The 19,560-nt window shown below is 47.6% G+C and overlaps 1 protein-coding gene across 1 annotated transcript in view; it reads left to right on the top strand.

The window, feature by feature from the left end:
- Positions 1-430: 430 nt before the first annotated feature.
- Myo7b (myosin VIIB) overlaps positions 431-19,560 on the top strand; it is a 64,805-nt gene continuing 45,675 nt past the window's right edge. The window contains exons 1-7 of the mRNA XM_051202320.1: positions 431-475; positions 7,868-7,981; positions 8,800-8,946; positions 10,387-10,571; positions 13,301-13,422; positions 14,840-14,982; positions 16,962-17,075. Of these exons, the coding sequence (XP_051058277.1) occupies positions 458-475; positions 7,868-7,981; positions 8,800-8,946; positions 10,387-10,571; positions 13,301-13,422; positions 14,840-14,982; positions 16,962-17,075 (843 nt within the window). The 5' untranslated portion in view covers positions 431-457. The remainder of the gene's footprint in view (positions 476-7,867; positions 7,982-8,799; positions 8,947-10,386; positions 10,572-13,300; positions 13,423-14,839; positions 14,983-16,961; positions 17,076-19,560) is intronic.

Here is a 19,560-nt window from a genome sequence, read left to right as displayed (position 1 = left end):
AGGCCACACCTTCTAACAGTGCCACTCCCTATGAGTGTATGGGGGCCAGTTACATTCAAACTACCACAGATGGCTCTTGAGAAACAACTCTCAGGGTCAACTTCTATCTTCTATCTTCCATGTGCATTCCCTCTCTCCCTACCTCAAAACTTGTGCTTCTGGCTGACAGGGCACTGCCATACTCCCTGAATTGAGCCCAGAGCCAGGGACCAAGTGTTCTCTGAAGGGGACATAGGATGAAGAGGACAAGAAACGCCTTCTTGCACATAGGCTGGGAATGTGGCTCACATGTCCAGCTATTTAGAGCTGTTTCTGGGGCCAAGCTCTAGTCAAGACACTTGGGGACAGGGCTGACACACTCACACAGGTCCTGTTCTTCAGGGACTCCACACTGGCAGGCTGTGGGGCTGATGTTCTTGTTTTTCTCTTACAGGCTACGGGGAGCTGCTGACCCGGGATGTCAGCGTTCCGGCTGGTAAGGATGGTATTTACTGTGGAAGTTTTCCAAGGCTTAGTCAATCACTTCAAGGAAATAAGAGAGTCAAAGAGACCCCAGAAGGCAAATTCCAGAGACTGGGGATGGTGACTGAGGACTAAGAAGGGTTCTATTACTGGAAGAAAGCAAGTGTGGCTAATATTTGCATCTCTGCAAAGTGGCCACTTGTGCACAGAAATTTTCCTCTCTTATATTCAGGGACTTAGGAGGGGGGGTTCCTGGGATGGGAGGCAGCTCATTCAGTAAAATGTTTGCCTTGCAAGCATAAGTGTCTGAGTTTTATACCCAAGAGCCTACCTTGAAAAAAAGAAGAAGAAGAACGATAACAAAAGAAAGGGGGGGGCAGGTATATTTGGTATTTGCTTGTAATCCTAGCACTGAGTCTGTTGGTACCAGTCTGTGAGAGATCTTAGCTCAGAAAACATGGCAGACAACCCTGAGGAATAATAGCTGAGATTGCCCTCTGACCTCCACACGCATGCGTGCACACATACATTCACATACCACCACCTCTTACACACGTGGGGCAGGAGCTTGCTCAGAGATAACAGAGTAGGAATGAGCCTGGGTCTGTTCACTCTGACCCTTGTTCTGTTCATTCTGCAAATGTCTATGTTGCTATGGCTTGGCTAGATAATGACTCTGTGTGTAGGAAGTGGAGTGAGATCTTGTTAATTGTTTGAATCCAGAAACACAGAAAACGCTAGAACCTGAGAGTAACTCAAAAGAAACACAAAGTTGGGGTGTGCTCTTATTCTCAGGTGCTGTGAGGTTCAGATCAAATAAACTGTGTGTAGCTGAGCCCCTCACAGGACATAGAGAGATGGCAATTGTTTGCCTCAGAGGACAGTGTTGAGCAATACAACCTTAATAAAAGAAAGCTTAATTCAAACTACATACTTAGGGCAATGTCATGCATTAGCATTACCAGTGTACACACTATTAAACTGCATGGCTTTGTAAGTTCCCAGGTAAACCTCCTAGAAAACACAAGACACTCTTTGTATGGTACAGAGTGGCACCATAACCCTATTTCTGTTTTTGAAGCAGCTGATAGGGAGAAGCAGCAGACACATAGCAAGCAACATCCAATTGCTGGTTGTAGCATCCAGAAGAGTGAAGATGAGGAAGCCCTGCCATAACCATGACTCTGGAGTTAAAAGAAGTTAGAGAGGGATGGCATTGTCCTGGGAGGGTCAAATAAAAGCCAGAGTTCCCAGGACTCGACGGGGTAGATATAAGCAGACAGACAACATGGAGCAAAGGGGTCTTGCGAAGGGACAGAGAACTCTACTTTAGTGAGAGATAAACAGGCTTGGAGGTAGCAGGCAGACTGAGCAGGCATGAAGGGTGAGCATCTCCTGGATCTCCAGGCTGACTTCTCTTTGTACCCAGCTATTGTAGCTGCCCCTAGCAGCAGCTTGTCTGGAACGGGCAACCTCTTCTTTAGATTCTGGCTGGGCCTGGGTCTCCCCAGGTTTTTCCTGAGTTGCTCTGCACATTCACAGAAAATTTCCAAGCCGACTTCCATAACCAATCAGACTCTCATCCTCCACTAATGGTGGTTTTTCATATTCTGATCTTGAATGCTTTGTCTCTGTCAAAGTTGTCTCATGATGTCATGTTTTAGCAAAAATGTCAGCAAGGACACATTTGCTTTGTGTCAACAACATATCTCATTCACTCTTATTCAACATTAAGGATGTCCCAACCAACCAGAAAGTACTTTGCTTTGTGTGTGTGTGTGTGTGTGCAACCAGAAAGTACTTTGCTTTGTGTGTGTGTGTGTGTGTGTGTGTGTGTGTGTGTGTGTGTGTGTGTGTGTTTCATACCTACCTTGGTCTTGTACACAAGAGTAACCTGGTTGCCATGGTATTTTCTCAGCCCTCACTACATTGCTGAGAAACTTTCTGTCCTGGCATCTTTACTGATCTGAAAGAGAGTTGTTTACCCTAAATCCTGGGGATGAGGGATACCACAATGGGAATGGGGTATACTGCCCTCAAGAAAGGATATCAGATGTTCTCTGGCATGCATTTGAAATCCCAGAGGTTCCCTAAATTGTTGGGAAGTAATAATCTGTTTCACAAAGTGAAAGTACTTTGGCAAGGCAATTTCTCTTTTTGCAAAAAGGATGTGCCAGAATCCAACCCAGGCTAGTGAACATACTCTACATTTATCCCTAACCTGGGCACTGACAGAAAATTATCCCATTGGTGGGAACTCAGTTTCACAGTCTGACTCCGTTTGCTAATTGGTGCAGAAAAAGGGGAGCAGTTCAGGAAATATGAGTCCTTGTCTATCTGATAGAGAAACAACAAACAAGCCGGGAGATGGTGGCGCATGTCTTTTATCCTGGCACTGGGGAGGCAGAGGCAGGAGAATCTCTGTTGAGTTTGAGGCCAGCTTGGTCTATAGAGAGAGTGCCAGGACAGCCAGAGGTACTCAGGAAACCCTGTCTGAAAAAAATGAAGGAAAGAAGGAAGAAAGGAAGGAGGAGGAAGAGAAAGAAGAGAAAAGCAACAAGCAAAAACTCGCAAACATTATCACATGGGCTGATTCTTATCTATTATGAATAGAGCAACAATGAACACAGATATGCAAGTTTCTCTGTGGCAGGGTACAGAGTCCTTTGGGTGTGCCCAGTATATTTGAGGATATTCAGGAAGAAACTGCTGATATGATTTTATTAAGGTTTTTATTGTAGATATGAGTGAGAGAGAGCAGCCAGAGGCATCTGGAGAAGTCCAGAGTGGAGAGAGTGGAGAGAGAAAGAAGTAGACCGGACATGGCCAAGGCTATCTGTGAGAGAAGAGAAAATAGCCAGAATGAGAGAGAGAGAGAGAGAGAGAGAGAGAGAGAGAGAGAGAGAGAGGGAGAGGGAGGGAGAGAGAGAGAATTCACAAGGAGGGGGCAAACTTTGTAAAACAAACAGGTATCTGAAAGGAGAGAAGCCTGGAGAGGTAAGGAGCCTAACAGGTACTTGAGATACTGAGGAAGCCTGGAGACCAGCTTGTGCTTTGATATGCAAGTACAGGTATATGTCAATGGAGCCACATGTCCCTTCTGCCAGCAGTAAGGGAAATGGCTCCTTCTTTTGGTAGATGTGAACTGGTTTTTTGGTTTTTTTTTTTTTTTGGTTTTTTGTTTGTTTGTTTGTTTGTTTGCTTGCTTGTTCCCAGAATGCTGGCTTTTTAACCCAGAAATCCTCCAATAGTCTATGCTGAGCTCATTTCTGGACATTTGGCCTGCCTTTAGAGTTTGCAGAATTGGGGTTCCCTTTGAACCTAACACCAGGAGTGGTCCAGCTGGTACTATCTGCTCTTTTACAAATTCTTGAACAAGGTGCTAGTGGCTGCTTGGCTACTCATTCATTTCTTAGAGAAGGTTGTCCAAGCGGCAAACCAATCATTCCTCTCCTGGCAGTCTGCACACTCTGGCTCTTTGTTCTTTCCATTCCCATTGGCTGACACCTCATCACTTGGTTCTGACTGGGAATACTCTACTTCTCTTTCATCTCTGGTTAATGTAGGTTTCTCTGCATGGTATTTATTATCTGTCTTTGACCGCTATTCTTCTCGCTTTTGGATTGGTCACACTGCCCAGAGCAGTCTCTTACACCAAAGCTCAGCCATGTAGTGTGTTGTTCACATTGACTTAGGCAGCAGGCAACTGTCAGCGATAGCTTCACTTTACTTGATAAAGTTGTATAGGCAAGTACTTGGGAGATAGAGAGCTCAGTTGTTATAAAGTGCTTGCCTTACAAGAAATGGATCTCTGGCCAGCCAGCCAAGCCTACTTGGTGAATTTCAATCACGTAGGAAACCCTGTCTCAAAACCAAAATCCAAGGTAGCTGACACCCGTGTATGCATGCGCACGTGCACAAACACATGCCCACCAAGGTTACAGATAAGAAGCTTAGAGTCTCAGCCCTTTGTTTTCCTGCAGACTGCTTAAACTTTTAGTGGCTCCCCCCTCAACCTCCCTAAAGAACTTAGGTTCTATTTGATATTTTGGTTTAGGTGTTCTCTGTTATTGACTTCCTTAAGCATAAGAAAGGTCTTAGCCCCTTCCCCAGCACCAGCCTCACCATCTGCGTGCTTACAGTGCCTGTCCGTCTTCCACACAGGGTTAAATCCTAGTTTCCAGCAGACACCCAGGCTGGCCTTCTATGTAGCTAAAGATGACTTCAAACCTCTTTTTCCTGTGTGTATATGTGCATGTGGTGCACTTGCCTGTGTAAAGCATGTTCACATGTATGAGCAAGTGTGGGTGTGCATACATATATGCGTATATGCACATGGAGGCCCAAGGTTGACATTGGATGTCTTTCTCAATCACTCTCCACCTTGAGCTGAAAATCCACTGGCCCAGCTTGTCTAGCTAGGCAGCTTGCTCTGGGGATCTCATGCCCCTGCTTCCTGAGCACTGGGATTATATAGGCAGACTGGCACGACCTTCTGGTTTTATGTGTAGGCACTACAGTTCTCATGCTTGTGTGGCAAGCTCTTTGCCCATTGAAACATAGTCTCTGACCTCAGCTCAATCTTATCAAAGTTTTCTGAGAAATTATTCCTGGACAGTTTTGTTGGGTGAACATAATGGAGTGTACCTGTACAAATGAAGACAGCTACTATTACTATGGGGTATAATGGGATCACCACTGTGCGTGTGGCCATTGTTGACCTAATTGCTCTTATGTTACCTAAGATCATATGTGAGATTTCCCTTGCTGTATTTTTAATTGTCTTTTATCTGTGTGATAGTTGATATTGGTTGTCAACTTGACAGGATCTATGCCTTAGTCTGCTTTTCTGTTGATGAGGTAAACATCGTGACCAAAGCATGTTGGGGAAGAAAGGGTTTATTTGGTTTATTTGTCACTCATTTCCTCCCTTTGACTACATTGAAAGTGCTCACTGAGAACCTGAGTTCCAAACCCTGGCACCCATGTCAAAAAGCCAGGGATAGCGGTGTGACTCTGTCATCCCAGCCCTTGGAAGGCAGGAGTAGCATGGTCCCTGGAGCTTGCTGCATAGCTAGCCTGTCCAAATCAGTGAGCTCCAGCTTCAATCAGAGATCCTGTCACAAGTAAAATAAACAGAGCAGAAAGCAATTGAGGAAGACCTCTGACATTGACCCCTGGCCATCACAAAAATGTACACACACACACACACACACACACACACACACACACACACACACACACACACACGCACGCACGCACGCACGCGCACGCCTCATAGAGACATGTACACAACACCTGTCTGTGTGAGCCCCTTTGGCTTCACTTCTGTTACACCCAGTGTTCTTAAATCAGAAGGAGGTTTCTATGACGATGGTGGGGGGTGGGGTCAATGTGATATGGTGAACTAGCAAAAAAAAAAAATCTGATGAGTCCTTTTCAGCCCGTATTTTCCCAGCCAATGAGCGCGCCTCATAGAGACATGTACACAACACCTGTCTGTGTGAGCCCCTTTGGCTTCACTTCTGTTACACCCAGTGTTCTTAAATCAGAAGGAGGTTTCTATGACGATGGTGGGGGGGTGGGGTCAATGTGATATGGTGAACTAGCAAAAAAAAAATCTGATGAGTCCTTTTCAGCCCGTATTTTCCCAGCCAATGAGCGCGCCTCATAGAGACATGTACACAACACCTGTCTGTGTGAGCCCCTTTGGCTTCACTTCTGTTACACCCAGTGTTCTTAAATCAGAAGGAGGTTTCTATGACGATGGTGGGGGGTGGGGTCAATGTGATATGGTGAACTAGCAAAAAAAAAATCTGATGAGTCCTTTTCAGCCCGTATTTTCCCAGCCAATGAGTGCAGTACTGGGAGATTTCCACTAGGGGAAGCTCCTCCTTTGCTGCCCACAGACTGATTTGTGCAAATACGGATCCACTCTATTAAAATGAAGGCAGGCTAGGAAGCTTCAGCTGCTGTTTCTAGTCCTGGCCTGGCTGTTACTGATGCAACAAGGCATGTGCCTGTAAGGACCTGGGCCCAGTGAACACTCTGGCTCTTTCTGGATTCTATGGATGGCAGGGGATGGGGGAGGTGTCCGTTTCCTCCTGCACTTTCCCTCCTGTCTGCTGCACAGCTCAGCCACCTCCCAGTATCACTAGGTTTTTGTCTCTGTTGTTCACGCTCCTACTTGCTTATGGTGACTCCTGTGAGGGTGCTGACTCCACTCTTGGTGCCGCTTTCAAGATCATTTATTTTTAGTTACGCTCGCATTCTGTGAGCATGTGTATGTTTGCATGTTGAGGGGATACATGTATGTGCTTGAGCACATGTGTAAGTATGGATGTAGAGGCCAAGGCACTATCTTTAGCATCTCTCCTTAAGTGCCATCCATCTTTTTTGTTTTGATTTGGGTTTTATTGCACTTATTGTGTGTGTGTGTGTGTATGCATATATATATATATATATATATGTATATATATATACATATAGTGTGTGTGTGACCCCACATACGAATGCACACATGCATGTGCATAGTGTATGTGAAGGACAAAAGACAGCATGAGTTCACTTGACCAGTGAACCCTAGCATTGGGTTTATAAGCATATACCAGTATCCTGCTTTTTAAAAGGTGGGTGCCAGGAATTGAACTCATCTCCCCAGTACTCCATTTTCAAGTTTGAGACAATCTATTCTTAATCATCTTACCTTACTGCCTTCCATTGATGGGCGATGTCTGTAAATCTGTAAATATGTTTCTGTAAATATGTTTCTCTTATTGGTTAATGAATAAAGCACTGTTGGCCAATAGGAAAGCAAGATAGGCAGGACAAGGAGACTAGGAGGAGAGAGGAAGTAGTAGGGAGGAGTCAGCATGTAGAGACCGGAGAGAATAGAACGCCAGCCCCTCTCTCCTTAAGATGAGACCACGTGGAAATACTTAGATTAATAGAAATGGGTTAATATTTAAGACAGAGCTAGCCAATAAGAAATGCTAGTAAGTGACCAACAGAATTATATCTAATACAGTGTCTCTGTGTATTATTTGGGGCTAGCATGGTTATGGGACCAAACCAGACTGGCCAGGGAAAACTACTCATAACATTCCATGATTATGTTTGGATGTTATTTGTTTCCTTTGATATTTTACCTCTTAGTAAGAGGTTCTATAGGCAAGGCTGAGCCATGGCCCTGCTGAGTGTATTGGCCTTGAAAGGATGGACACAGGCAAACTTGACTAGTATGAGGAGCCTTATGAGAACAGACAAGGGAGAGGGCAAAGAAACAGAGAGAGCTCTTGCCACCTGGGATCATGGAGTTGCAGGTGACAGCCCTAAGACATGTAAGACTCTAGTGGGAAAGGGAAGAATAGGACTCAGACCACACTGTCTGTTCTCTGCTTTCTAGGGTGACCATGTGTGGCTGGACCCTCCCTCTACCAGCAAGACCGGTGTGGCCATCGGGGGCATTGTCAAAGAAATAAAACTGGGAAAGGTCTTAATTGAAGATGATGAGGGCAAGGTTGGTATTGGGTTTCTCTCCACATTCCTCCCCACAGGGTTCAGGCATTTGCTCAGCAATACCATCAAGGAAATCCATTTATCCCTGGGGCAGGATGCCCTGGCGGAAGGACATATTTGTCTTGACAAATATGGAGAGACAGTGAGAGCTATTAGGAGAGTAGGAAGGAGTGAGGAGCTGATTTGAAGCAGAGAGGATGGAGGTCCAAAAACAGATGTGCGGAGAGGAGGAGGCAGGAGTGACATCTTGGTGAGGAAGATGTACGGAGGAGGAGGAAGGGACAAAGGTGTCCAGGATAGAAGTGGACAGCTCATGAAAGGACAAGTACCAGCCATCACATCACTTAACTCCTCCTTGGGCCGACCTCCCTGCCCCCAGGGGCTATTGGGAGAGACACAAGCATACAATGGCCCACAAAGGAAGGTTCTGACTGCCTAGGAACTCTGAAGACTGGAAGCCAATAAAATAACGTGTTCCTTCTACACTTGAGCAGTGCTGTGGAATGTTAAAGCTATTCTTATTTGCATGATTCTACTCCAAGAACTCTTAAGGTTTCCAGCTGCAACCCAGTGCTAAAGCAAACTCCCAGCTGCTAACTCCTACATCCCTATGCAAAGCTCACGCTGCCCCAGCCTCAGCCCCACACAGACCCTGGTCCCTGGACAGGGGCTGAACAAAGACATAGATGGATTTGACTCTGTCATAGGTATCTCTTGACCCAAACCAAGATCAAGCTTGCCCAGAGACCTGAGAATGTGGAAGAGAGAGCAGAGTTTAGAGGGCTGGCCTTTGGGGTGAGTTTGTGCCTGTCGTTACAGGAACACTATGCTGAAGACCTCAGCACCCTCAGAGCCATGCATCCCAACTCAGCCCAAGGAGTGGATGACATGATCCGCCTAGGGGACCTGAACGAGGCAGGTGTGGTACACAACCTCCTGGTCCGATACAAGCAGCACAAGATCTACGTGAGTTCACCAGTGCTATGTCCTTGGGAAAGCTGGGGAGGTCTGGAGCTTGGCACAGCTCCCCTTATCCTCACTCGGTGAGGTGGGCCAGGTGCTTGGGCTTCCTCAGTCTCTGCTACCAATCCAAAGAACAGGAGCAAGGCTAGAGAGGTGGCTCAATTGGTGCTCGCCTAGAACGCATGAAGCCCTGGGGTACATTCCCAACACACAAACTAGACATAGCCATGTACATCTGTAATCTCTGCACTAGGAGTGTGCTGTGGGAGGTGGTGGCAGGAGGATTGAATTAAAAGTCACCTTCAACTACATGAGCTTGGGGCTCATGTAGACAGGGCTACACAAGACTGGGAGAAAAAAAAAAAAAAAAGCAAAACTGGGACATCATTCCCTGGAGGACAGGAGACTAGTGCAGAGAGACAGCACAGTGCCAGGCACACAGGAGACGCCCAATAAGTGCTTTCCCTTCTGCTCTTCTCTCTCTGTGCTGAGCAGCCCTGGGTGGATACTGGGGGATAGCAGGGTGGGCACAGCCTTCAGTCATATTGCAGAGTCAGTGTCATCAACAGAAGACTTTACACACTTGAAATAGAGTCTTGTGGTGGTCCAAACCCAGGCTCCCTCCCACAGGTTGAGGGGAGCTTAGAGACAGGTAAAGGGTCCTCTTTCAAACCTGGCAGTAGGTGGAGGCTGGAGCCAGCCCCCACCCCACTTCTGAAGTCTGAGATGGAGTTCAGACTTTGTATCAGTGTCTCTTGGAGTGATGGGGGCTCTGTCCAAGTGGATATGATCTGGAGAGTTACTGCCTGCGTGGTCTGAGCAGTCAGTCAGTCTGGCTAGTCTGGGAGTAAACTGGGGAACATGAGTCAAGGGAGCGCTTACAAGAGGGGGAGAACTTTAGGGAGGGGTTGCTGAGGGCAGGCTGCTTCTGCTCTGGTCCAGGGTAGATCAAAGCTCCTAGGACTGTACATTCGGAGCTCCTCCTCCCCTGCATTCCTGCAGGGCCCTCACAAAGATAATCCAGTGGCCTACTGGGACTCTCTGGTCTTGCCTCCACAGGGGCAGCTGTGCTGAGTGGGGGCAGGGTACTCAAGAGCAGGCTATATCCTGGGCCGGAAATTTATACAAGATGTGATTGGGGTCAGTGGGGACAGCAGATGTCACTCAACCTTCACAGAGACCTCTAAAAGAGGCAGGCAAAAAACTCATTTATGCAATCAGCACTTTTTTTAATTCTTTCCTAAAACTAGATTGGGCGCTACACATCTAAGTTACTGGGAACAAGCCTCCAGAAGCTCATTGTCCTAGTAGATACCCCATCTTCCCAGAGGAAGGAGCTGAGCAGCTGAGGACAGCTCTGGAGGTGTTCCAGTCAAGGCTGGGGCCTAGGCAGCAGCTCCCTCCCAGGATTGGCAGGCACTCACTACCTACTCCCTCCCCCAGACCTACACAGGATCCATCCTGGTGGCTGTGAACCCGTTCCAGATGCTGCCCCTGTACACTATGGAGCAGGTTCAGATCTACTACAACCGGCACATGGGGGAACTGCCTCCCCACGTCTTTGCCATTGCCAACAGCTGCTACTTCAGCATGAAGAAAAACAAGAAGGACCAGTGCTGCATCATCAGGTGAGGCTCAGGCCCCATTCCTGGGGAGGACGTCAGCCATGGCCTCCAGGCCCCGGAGGCTGCCAGAAAGAAGGAACGCTCCTGTCCCTGAAGCTCTTGCGGGGCCTCTTCTTAACCACGGTTCTTAGCAGAGGTGCTAGCCCAGAACTGCTCCTGCTGTCCTTCTTCCAACGGCATGTCCATCAAGAACATGCCTTCCACACCCTAAGGACATGCTCCTCCCCATCCTAAGGACATGTTTACCACATGTCCCTGAGGATATGTTCTTGAAGACACGTCTTCCATACTCTGAGGGCTAGGAGTGACATGTGCCCCTCTAATCTCTGGTTCTGCTTCCCTGCCTGGCCCAGCCTGGCCTCCCTGTGCACACACCTTCCTCCTGCTGAGGGAGGGGACTATGAATGGAAAGAGAAGGAGTAAGAATCCCAGGTCCCTCCCTAACTTGTAATCATCTCTCACTCACTCATTTGAGATCTTTTTGCGCCCCAGGCAGAGGTGTAGCTTAGCTGCTAGCATGTTTGCCTGGCATGGAGAAGGAACGGGCCCTGCCCACACCGTAGCATGGACCAGGTGTAGCTGTGCACACCTGTCACCCCAGCACTCAGGAGGTGGGGGCAGGAGAATGAGACACTTAAGCTCATCCTTGGATACATAGCAAAATTTAGGCCAGCCTGGGTTAGTTACATGAAAACGTAACCCTGTCTCAGAAATGAAAATAAACAATAAACAAAAAGATCTTCTGGGCCCTGACCTAACAGGGGAAACGGCAGCAGGTAAAAGAGACGCCAACTTGTGCCCGAGGCTCATGGCACAGAACAGTAGAGAGGCAGGCTGGCAGGGGCACATTTGCATGCAGACGGTAAGAGCGTTGAAGGCAAGCCTGGCAGAGGCAAAGAAGCAGGGGAGGCTGCCTCTCTGAGTAGGGACACCAGCACGGCATCCCACGCCTTCAGTTCCCCAAACCTCTAACTGGAGAGGTCGATGTCCTTGCCCACTGATGTTACAGGTACGGATCGAAGCCCCAGGTACATACACCTGCTGAAGTGTCTAGGCTCTTGGGTCCCAGGTCACGTGGTTAGAAATAGATACTCTTTTAAAGAAAGGAAATAGACTCCCTAGAGTGGGAGTGAGTTAGTAAGCTGGGGGGAAACAGCCAGGCCACAAGCCACAGAAGCTTTGGTAGGTCGTTTCTGTAGCGCCTGCTCTCTGTCTGTAGTATCATGAGCTTTTCTCCCACGAGCTCTGCTCCACACAGCCCAGGTGGGAAGGGCTGTAGTCTTTCTCTGCCAGCCGTTTCTCTGTACGTTAAGTCTGGTGCAGCTGGCTCCCTGTTTCTGTGATAGGCCCACAGGTGGAAAATTTAAGTTCAGGGCTCCAGAGAAGGCAAGGAGGTGTTCTGGACCTACCTATCTTTATCCCTTCCTGCCTTGCTGCAAGAGGCGTCCCACACAGAGCGAGGCAGAAAGGCGGGCTCCCTGGTGCCTGGCAGGAGCCTGGGCTCTCTTTTTGTCCTGGCCTCTTAGCCTTTACTTGGCTGCTGTCATAGAAAGGCAGACAGTACTTCATAGACATCCTGTGGCTCCAGAGGGTGGGGACTCCAAGTGGCATCAGGCCATCTTTTACCTAATCACTTTTTTGTTTTGTATGTGTTTCTCAGAGACAGGCTCTTATGTAACCCACCCAGCCTGACCTCAGCTTTGCTGTGTAGCTGAGAATGGCTTTGAATTTCTGACCTTCTTAGCTCTAGCTCCCTAAGTGCTGGGATTGTAGGCATGCAGCACAGTATTTTGTTTAAGCAAAGCTGGATATTGAAACAAAGCTGGCTCTCCAGGACAGTGAGCAAGTCCCAAGAGTCCCGCTGCAGTAGTCAGTGCCAGCTTCAACAAGACACCTAAGGAAGCAAGAAAGCACTTAGAGTTTCAGCACGGCGGGGAAGGCACCAAGGAAAGGGTGTGAGGCAGCTGTTCACATGGCATCCTCAGTCAGGAAGCAGATGAATGCTAGTACTCAACTTCGTGGTTCCTTTTTATTGAGTCCAGGACTCCAGTCCATGGGAAGAACCCATCCATGTTAAGGGCGATTTTCCTGCTTCAAGCAACCAGTCTAGATAAGTGCTCACAGATATGCCCAGAGGTTTGTCTCGATGTGATTCCAGAGCCTGTCAAGTTAGACACCAATACCAACCATCACACAGAGTTCCTTACATAAAAACGCAGATTCTGATTAGGTCAGGCAGATGGAACCCGGGATTCTGGACTTCTGTCCAGGCGACAGATGCCACTGCCTGGGAGCCATATTTTCATCAGAAAGACACTGAGTCACCTTACTTGTCCTGCCAGGTAGCCCTGGAATAACACAGGTTACAGTGTGCTAAGAGTCTTTCAGTCTAGCAGAAAAGAAAAGACAATGCACTAACTTCCACCAGGGGTGATCAACTTGTTGACATTGTCGTCTACAGCTGTACTGAATGACATCATAGCTATCCTGGAACACATGTGGCCCACAAGCCACAGGCTGAACATGCTTGCATCATAGATAGTCTGAGATGCCCAAGGGGAACTTCAGGGCAAATGCAATGTGGGATTTCTTCATGGGAAAGTGTGTCCCTGTCAGCATGTACCAGATGTAGGCCTGAGGGACTGGGGAGTGGGGTGGGTGTCATTTTTAGAGAGTCGCTAGATGGTGGTAAGTCTCTGTCTAAGGCCTTGTTTTCTTGCTCTCTCTGCCAGTGGCGAGTCCGGGGCTGGGAAGACTGAGACCACTAAACTCATCCTTCAGTTCCTGGCCACAGTCAGTGGCCAGCACTCATGGATTGAGCAGCAGGTCCTGGAAGCCAACCCCATCCTGGAAGGTAAGCCATGATCCTGAGGACCTGGACAGGAATGACCCTCCCCACATGTGACATTACACAAGCCATGACCTTCAAACAAGGGTGGGTGAACAATAGTGCATGGTCCTGAGGCAGCATGGAGGGGACAGGTGATTACTATGGTGAGTGGTTACCGCCAGATATACAGAACATTTCAGCCAGATGTAGTAGCTCTGGGAAGCCAAGGCATGGGGATGTGAATTCAAGGCCTAGGCTACATAACAAAACCCTACTTCAGAAAGAACCTAAAGGAGAGGCTGCAGGGACAGCTTAACTGGGGAAACACTTGCCATATAAGCATGGGAACCCAAATTTAACCCCCAGCACTCACATCAAAACCAGGCGTGGTGGCATTTGTAATCCTGGCATAGGAGAAGCAAAGACACTTAGATCCCCAGAGCTCAAATAGCCAGCCCAACTTGATCAGTGTGCCTCAGATCCAAGATCAAGCTGTTTTGAAGCGTTTGTGTGTTTTGGGGTCACTGAGAAATTGCTTCTAGATTACATACCATTAAGGCTGCCATGGGTAACCCTAGAGAAGACAAAGAGGAAGAAGCAGGAGTAGACAGAGCAAGGATTCAGGCTCAGATGCTGATTGGAAAGTTTGGGAAGGGACAAGAGGAACCAGGATTGGGCAAGGAGGTGGTCAAGCTGGATGCCTGGCATCAGAGCTAATGCCCACAACCACTATCTCACTGATTACACTGAGAGGCCCTGCAGGTGCACTTTATAGTGAGCTCACAAGAACAACCTAATGGTAGGCTTTGGATCAAACTTCCCCTTTGAAAAGTTGCATTAGGTGTCAATGCCCCACCCTTGGGTGTAGTCCCTGGTAGGGGTGTCCCAGACACAAGTTAGTTGGCCCCGGGTCTGGTAGCTGCTACACGCAGTTTATTTCTTTCTCTTTCCCCATCTCTGTTATTTTACCTTTTTATTGCATGGAGGGGTGAGCATGTATGTGCAGTTGTACACATGCACATGTATGTATACACATATGAAGGTCAGAAGTCAACCTTACGTGCATTCCACTTTTGGTTTGAGACACTGACTTGAAACTTCAACAAAACAGGCTACTCCTCACCTATGTAGCAGGAAGACTCCCCCTTCTTCTGCAGCCTGTAAGAAGGGACCCCCCATACACACACATACTCTGCCACATGGACCTGAACTCTCCTCAAGTCTTCACACATGCTGTGTTTGGGTCATGCTGTCTGTCTGTCCAAAGCATTAATAACTCTAACAACGAACTCCTTCCCCCAAAGGACAACCACCCCACTGTTGGTCTTTGAACCCTAGACTCCAGACCCTTCCATCCCCCTCCCCTGAGACCTACCCAGATGACCCCTAAATGGAGACTTTTTCTTTGGCTCCTGTGTGAGCACCTTCCTTTCACCCTCAGCCTTTGGCAATGCCAAGACCATCCGCAACGACAACTCCAGTCGCTTCGGGAAGTACATCGACATCCACTTCAACTCTAGCGGGGTGATCGAGGGCGCCAGCATCGAGCACTTCCTTCTGGAGAAGTCGAGAGTCTGCCGACAGGTGACACTCTACCACCCCCTGGCGCTTCTTCACTGCGGTGGCGCTGTCATGCTCCTCCCACTTCTGTCACCTCCCAGACTGCCTGTGCTTCTCAATATTGCTGCAAAGGGGACGACCATACAACTTGTACATGTGCATATGTGGTATATGCATGTATACATGTTTGTAAGGAGTAAGGCTTTTCCTCCCGCTGCTGGTCTTGTCCCACCGCCACACCAGCCCCAAATAACACACTGAGACTCTGTATTTGATATAATTCTGTTGGCCAGGTACTAGTTTCTTATCGGCTAGCTCTGTCTTAAGTATTAACCCATTTGTGTTAATCTATGTATTTCCACATGGTTTCACCTTACCGGGGAGTGGGGCAGGCGTCTGATCTCCCCGGTCTCTCCATGCTGACTCCTCCTTATTATTACCTCTTTCCTCCTTGTCTCCTAGTCCCTCCTATCTTCCTTTCCTATTGGCCAACAGTGCTTTATTCATTAACCAGTATGAGAAACATATATACAGAATGACATCTCCCATCACATGTTAGTGTGTGCGCAGATACACAGGTGTGCACATTTGTGTGGTGGACAGACAGTCGATGCTGAACGTCTTCCTCTATCACACTCCAGCTTATTTTTGGATACAGGTCACTCACTGATTCAATAAGATTAGCTGGCCGGCATGCCCCAGGGATCCTGTTTCTGTTTCCAAGTACTAGGATTACAGGTGTATACCACCATATTTAGCATTTTACATGAGTTGTGGGGACATGAACTCATGTGCTAGCACTTGCATGGCAAACACTTTACCAACTGAGCAACCTCCCTAGTCCCAACATATCTACCTATCTTTCGTTTTTCCTTCCTTCCTCCCTTCTTTTCTTTCTTCCTTTCTTTGTTCCTAACTTGCTATATAGGTGCAAGTAACTTTGAACTTCTAATCCTCTTTTCATCCATGTGCTTTTCTTTATTCTTTGGTGCCTACCATGCTCCCTCCAGTAGAATTAACTCTGAGAACTGGCTAGAACAAATCTGAGGCAAGGCTCTTTGGAAGCTATGACAGAGGGACCTGGGGACAGGAGGATCCCTGGGGTTTGATGGCCTACCTTCTTGGTTCTAGGCCAGTAAGAGACCCTGCCTCAAAAAAACAAGGTAGACTCCCAAGTGACTACATCCAAGATTGTCCTATGGCCTCTACATTCATGCTCATACATGCATACCTGCACACAGAAGAACATACACTCATACACAAACAAAACTATATATAGATACACTATATAAGTCAATTACATGAGTGAATTTAAGGTCTAGAAGAAACACTTCTAACACAGAAAGGGCTTCTGTGGAAGAGGAAGTGGAGATTTGAGGAGGGGGAGAAGCAAAGTAGTAAGCAAGCTTATTTCATGATACTACACACTCACAACAGTCTGAATTTTCACAGTGAGGATATGGTTATAAATAGTATTTACAAACCCCACATCTAGCTGGGTGGTGGTGCATATGCCTTTCAATACCAGCACTCAGGAAGCAGAGACAGGTGGATCTTTGTGAGTTTGAGACCGCCCAGTCTACAAAGCAAGTTCCAGGACAGCTAGAGCTGCTATATAGAGAAACCTTGTCTCAAAATCAAAATAAAAAACAAACAAACAAAAAAACCAAACAAATGAACCCACATCTACACAAGCCCATGGCCGTTGGCTCTCCAGAGCATCACTGAGTGAGTATAAATCCCATGAAACCATGAGTTGCAGAGTCCCCGCGTGACTTTCTGGGCTAGGAAGCCACATCAAGATGAATCTAAGATCAGGGTAACCTCTTGGCTCCTCAGATGATACCCAGATCTTCTGCTCCTTGGAACACAGGTGACCTAGGTGTGCAGCCTGGCCCTTAGGTACATGCCAGAGCCACACATGGTTGAGAGTTCTTCAGGATGTAACTGGAAAAGTTCTGAGGGACTTGCTCACATGTCCCTTTCAATGCCCCTCCTCTTAGGCTGCAGAGGAACGCAATTACCACATCTTCTACTGCATGCTGATGGGGATGAGCCTGGAAGAAAAGAAACTTCTGGGTCTGGGCATGTCCTCTGACTACCATTACCTGACCATGGTGAGCCCCCAGCTCTTCTTCCCAAGTTGCTCCTCAGAAGCCATGGGAGGAAGGGAAGGACTAGCACATGTTTAAACCTCTATCTTGACTGTCAGGTACTTCTCTAGCTGGGCCCTAAGGGCCCCTTTCCTTCCTGTTCGGAGACAATTTTATGACCACCTTAGTGTCCTGCCACCTATTTCTCTTCTGCTCCATGTACTCCTGGGACCCCAAACTAAGGCTCTGGTCCTTTCCCATATACCCCATCTTCTTCTGAAGCCCTTCCGGTCTACAAGAGGCTCCCAGAAGAGTGAGTGGTAGATGGTTATCCACATACTCTTGATCCCGCCCCCTGTGGCTCACCTACACTACAAGCTCTGAGAACATGAGCCATGTTCTCCCTGACCCCTGCTTTCCAGGACAGTGAGATTCAAGCAGTTATGGGTGACATTGGATCTTTGAAGTAGTGGCCAAAGTCAAAGTCTTCATCAGTCCTTACCTAGAACATGCAGTAGTTGTCCTTTGGAGTGTCCCTGTGACCAGCTTTGATCTCTAATCTATCATCTACTTGCAGCTAATCTATCATCTACAGTGCAAACCTCTCTGATAACAATTAGTTACTAGAAGTTCAAGACATTTGGCACAGCTTCATTCTTCCCTGAGAGCTGACCCTTCTTGCAGCAGCCCTTGCACCCCACCTCTCAATTCTGTCTTATCAACATCTGCCCTGTAAGAGGCCCAGCTCAGACCCCTTCTTCAAGGAACCTCTCCCTACCTCCCAGTAGGTCTGGGCTTGGCCTCTGGTCTTAGCACTGGTAAGAGGTCATAGCAGGTCACTGGCTTCTCGCTTGCTCCTCTTAGACATACAGTAGCCGTGTAAATACATAGTAAGAACTACAGGCGGTTAGTTCATGACTCCTAGCCAGGAGCACAGATCCTGATACGTCATCAAACTTGAGAAGTGCTTCTGAAGGGAAGACACCCACTGTATCCCCTAGAGACAGGCTAGGCAGGCTCAGTATGGATGGATGACAAATAGAAGCCTAGAGAAGGGACCCGCTCATGGTCACCCAGTCCTGCCAGCAAAGCCCAATTGTGCTTTAGCTGTGATGCCAGCAGAATTGTCATGGTCAGAGCCTGGGCCCTTCCTTGAAGCTTTAACAAGTCAGGCTCAGCCACCTATCCTCAGTAAGCTAATTAGAGGCACAGAGCAGGGAAGGGTTTCTTCAACGTGGCTACAATGGGAAGGTGCACAATGAAGCTCCTCCAGGCTGTACAGCATGTGGGTTCCTGACATGAAATTTAGGTTTAAATGGAAGGAGAGAGCTGTACATAACTAAGCAGCCTTGTCTCAGCTCTAGTCCTCCTAAGAGGTGGCTTAACTGTGTGGAATTTCTCCCTCTGGCTGGCACACTAGGCCTTTTCTTCTCCTCTTGTAGACCGGAAGGGCTTCGGAAGAAGATGGGGTATATGGGAAAAGGACCAGAGCCTTAGTTTGGGGAAACTCCAAATTCTTTTTTTTTTTTTTTTGTTTTTTTTTGTTTTTTTTTTATGCATATAGAGTATTTTTTATTTAATTTTATATAACAAAGTCCAATTAAATGAAAACAAACATTTATACACAATATTTGGGAATTTGGGCGTCGTTCTTTCCAAACTACTTCCTGCTGGTAAGGGGCGCTGTCTTGGGGGATTCGAAGAAGATTCAGATATCCTGGCTGTAGTCTGTAGGGCTGTTTTGTCCAGCTGTTTGGAATGTAGGATCAGCTTGTACTCTGTTTCAGGCGGTCTGGTGTGATCAAACCACATTAGTCTGGAAGGAATCCACATCTTTTCATTTTCTGTGGAAACAAAAATAGAAATACTTTTCCCCAGTAACTTGTTCTTCAACTTAAATTTTGGAGTCAAAGCGTTTTTTTTTTTTTTTTTTTTTTTTTTTTTTATTATTATTATTTTACATGTCGATCCCAGTTCCCTCTCCCTCCCTCCCTCCCTCCCCCCAAGCCCTCCCTCCCTCTTTCCCTCCCTTTTGCCCTCTCTACCCTCTCCCATGCACTCTAAACACCCTCCCCTCCCAACCCCCCACCACAATACAATATGTAGGGGAATGCCATCCAGTTGGGGTCATGTAGATCTGACAGGTCCTGTGAAGTAGGGACTAGGGCTTCTCTCCTATCTCTAGAATAAGGCAGTTATCCCTCCATGGGGGATATGTTTGCAAAGTCCTTTTGTGCACCAGGGATACATCCTGGCTCCACTGTCTGAGGTCTCTTAGGCTGCTCAGACCTTCTGGCTGAGACCCATATTCAGGGGGGTCCGAGTCAGACCCCTGTTGGCTTCCCAGCTATCAGTCTAGTGGCCCTTAGCTCCTCCTTGTTCAGGTAAGCTGTCTCTATGTACTTCTACCGCATGGTCTTGTCCTCTCCATCTGCTTCTGGGTTCTAGTTTGACTCAGTGTTTATGTATGGGTGTTTGCTCCTGTTTTCAACAGGCATTAGTTGAGGAC

This window comes from Phodopus roborovskii, unplaced genomic scaffold, assembly GCF_943737965.1.
Source record: "Phodopus roborovskii unplaced genomic scaffold, PHOROB, whole genome shotgun sequence".
NCBI lineage: Eukaryota > Metazoa > Chordata > Mammalia > Rodentia > Cricetidae > Phodopus > Phodopus roborovskii.
This window is presented reverse-complemented; position numbering and strand designations above follow the sequence as displayed.